The 2,303-nt window shown below is 48.5% G+C and overlaps 1 protein-coding gene across 1 annotated transcript; it reads left to right on the plus strand.

Moving 5' to 3' along the window:
* The first annotated feature begins 684 nt into the window (after nt 1-684).
* LOC131247126 (uncharacterized) lies at nt 685-2,049 on the plus strand. Its single transcript, XM_058247565.1, has 2 exons — nt 685-1,084; nt 1,190-2,049. The coding sequence occupies exons 1-2, from the start codon at nt 685-687 to the stop codon at nt 2,047-2,049; spliced, it is 1,260 nt and encodes a 419-aa protein (XP_058103548.1).
* Nucleotides 2,050-2,303: the final 254 nt, after the last annotated feature.

Here is a 2,303-nt window from a genome sequence, read left to right on the forward strand (position 1 = left end):
TGGTTCGCAGGCTGAAAGTTAACCTCGACCATCGACTAGTGAGGCAGAAGCGACGAGCATACCGCCATAGCCGATGAAGTTTCAAATCTACTCAGTGTCGGCTTCATTGAAGAAATACATTATCCAGACTAGATTGTCAACGTAGTTCTGGTGAAGAAAGCAAGCGGGAAGTGGCGGGTCTGTGTCGACTACTCGAATCTAAACAAGGCATGTCTGAAGGATAGTTTCCTGTTACCTCAAATCGATCAATTGGTCAATAGCACGGTTGGTCACGAACGTCTCTCCTTCTTGGATACCTATTACGGGTACAATCAGATCCCGATGCATCCCCCAGACAGGCAGAAGACTACTTTTGTCACTGACAAATGGTTTTACTGTTATCGGGTCATGCCTTTTGGCCTGAAGAACGCTGGGGCAACATACCAGAGATTGGTGAATCAGATGTTTGCCAAGCAGATCGGACAAACAATGGAAGTTTACGTTAATGGCATGCTCGTCAAGAGCGTCAGAGCATCCGACCACCTCGCAGACCTTGAAGTGACGTTTTTAATCCTTCACGAGTATCGTTTAAAGTTGAACCCAGCCAAATGTGTCTTCGAAGTCGGTTCCGACAAGTTCATCAGGTTTTAAGTCAGCCAGAGAGGCATTAAGGAGAATCCCGAGAAGATAAAGGCACTGCTCGACATGAGCTCCCCACAAACAACGAAGGAAATCCAATGCCTAACTGGCCGAGTGGCAGCACTTGAGCGGTTTATCTGCAGAGCTACCGATAGGTGTCTCCCCTTCTTCCAACAACTGAAAGGTTACAAGAAAATGGAATGGACCTCTAAATGCGAGCAGGCATTTCAGGAGCTGAAGCAATACTTGGGTTCGCCTCTCTTACTGTTGAAACCAAAAGAGGGTGAGCCCCTACTCTTGTACTTGGCAGTTTCAGCCTTGGCCATCAGCTCTGCACTCATCAGGGAGGTAGGAAATAAACAATATCCTGTCTACTACATGAGCAAAGAAATGGTGCCCGCAAAGACTAAATACCCGAGCATCGAAAAGTTAGCTATCAGCTTAGTTTTTTCAGCTCGAAGGCTTCGTCTGTACTTCCAAGCACACACCATCATCGTCCTAACCGACTCCCCCCTCAGGTAGGTCCTTTAGAAACCTAATGTCTCCGGACGGCTGACTAAATGGGCAATAGAACTCGGGGATATTGACATCCAATACCGTCCAAAGATTGCGATTAAGGGCCAGGCGGTGGCTGACTTCATAGTCGAATTCACTATCCCGAACAACGATAACAAAGCAGAAGCAGCCCCTGCAACGCAGCTAGTCCTAATGCCCGCCAAGGATCAGGAGTTGGAGCGGAGGTGGTTCCTTTATGTCAACGGGTCTTCCATTGCCAAGCGAGCTGGGGGAGGAATCGTCTTGGTCGCACTCGACTCTACGACCAGTCAATATGCCATCAGGCTCGATTTTAGAGCTTCCAATAACGAAGCCCAATATGAAGCCTTGTTGGCGGGACTAAGATTGGCGGCGAGTCTAGGGGTTTTGTCCCTTGAAGTACGATGTGATTCCCAACTTATGGTGAACCATATTTTCACAGGGTACGAAGCCAAGGAAATTAGGATCGTAGCTTATCTGGCCGAGACCCAAAAATTGATTGAGAGGTTCTGGAGTTGCACCATCAACCATATTCCGAGGGCAGAGAACTCTTGGGCTGATGCCCTTGCAAGGTTAGCCTCGGCCACGGAGGGAAAGATCCCTCGGATCATTCTCGTAAAATTCATGAAGAGCTCGAGTATCGACCAATTGGGACGAGAAATGGCTAACGCGGTCGAGACTACACCAAGTTGGATGGACCCAATCTACAACTACCTTGTATCTGGTAAGGTTCCTCAGGACAGGCTGAAGGCTCAACGCTTGAAGATCAGAGCAGCCCGATACATTATCCTGGATGGGATCTTATATAAGAAGGGGTACTCACAACCATACCTCAGATGCCTTCGACCCGAAGAAGCGGATTATGTGATAGAGAAATCCACAAGGGTATCACGGTAATCAATTCGGTGGCCGAGCCCTAGCTCTGAAGATACTCCGCTAGGGGTATTTTTGGCCGACCATCCGAGAGGACTTGAAAGATCATGTTCGAATGTGCGACAAATGTCAAAGGTTTGCAACAATACCGAGGCAGCCCGCGGAAGAAATGACCACTATGAGTGGGCCTTGGCCATTCACTCAGTGGGGGATCGACATCATTGGGCCTCTGCCCACAGGGAAAGGATAGGTGAAGTTTGCTATTGTCGCAGTCGATT

This window comes from Magnolia sinica, chromosome 5 (assembly GCF_029962835.1).
Source record: "Magnolia sinica isolate HGM2019 chromosome 5, MsV1, whole genome shotgun sequence".
Lineage (NCBI taxonomy): Eukaryota > Viridiplantae > Streptophyta > Magnoliopsida > Magnoliales > Magnoliaceae > Magnolia > Magnolia sinica.

Bases quoted from the DNA above. Each gene is read 5' to 3' on its own strand.
- LOC131247126 (XM_058247565.1), top strand. From the start codon at position 685: ATGAGCTCCCCACAAACAACGAAGGAAATCCAATGCCTAACTGGCCGA. The intron at 1,085-1,189 runs GTCTGTACTTCC...AATGGGCAATAG, and splicing joins TTTTTCAGCTCGAAGGCTTC to AACTCGGGGATATTGACATC.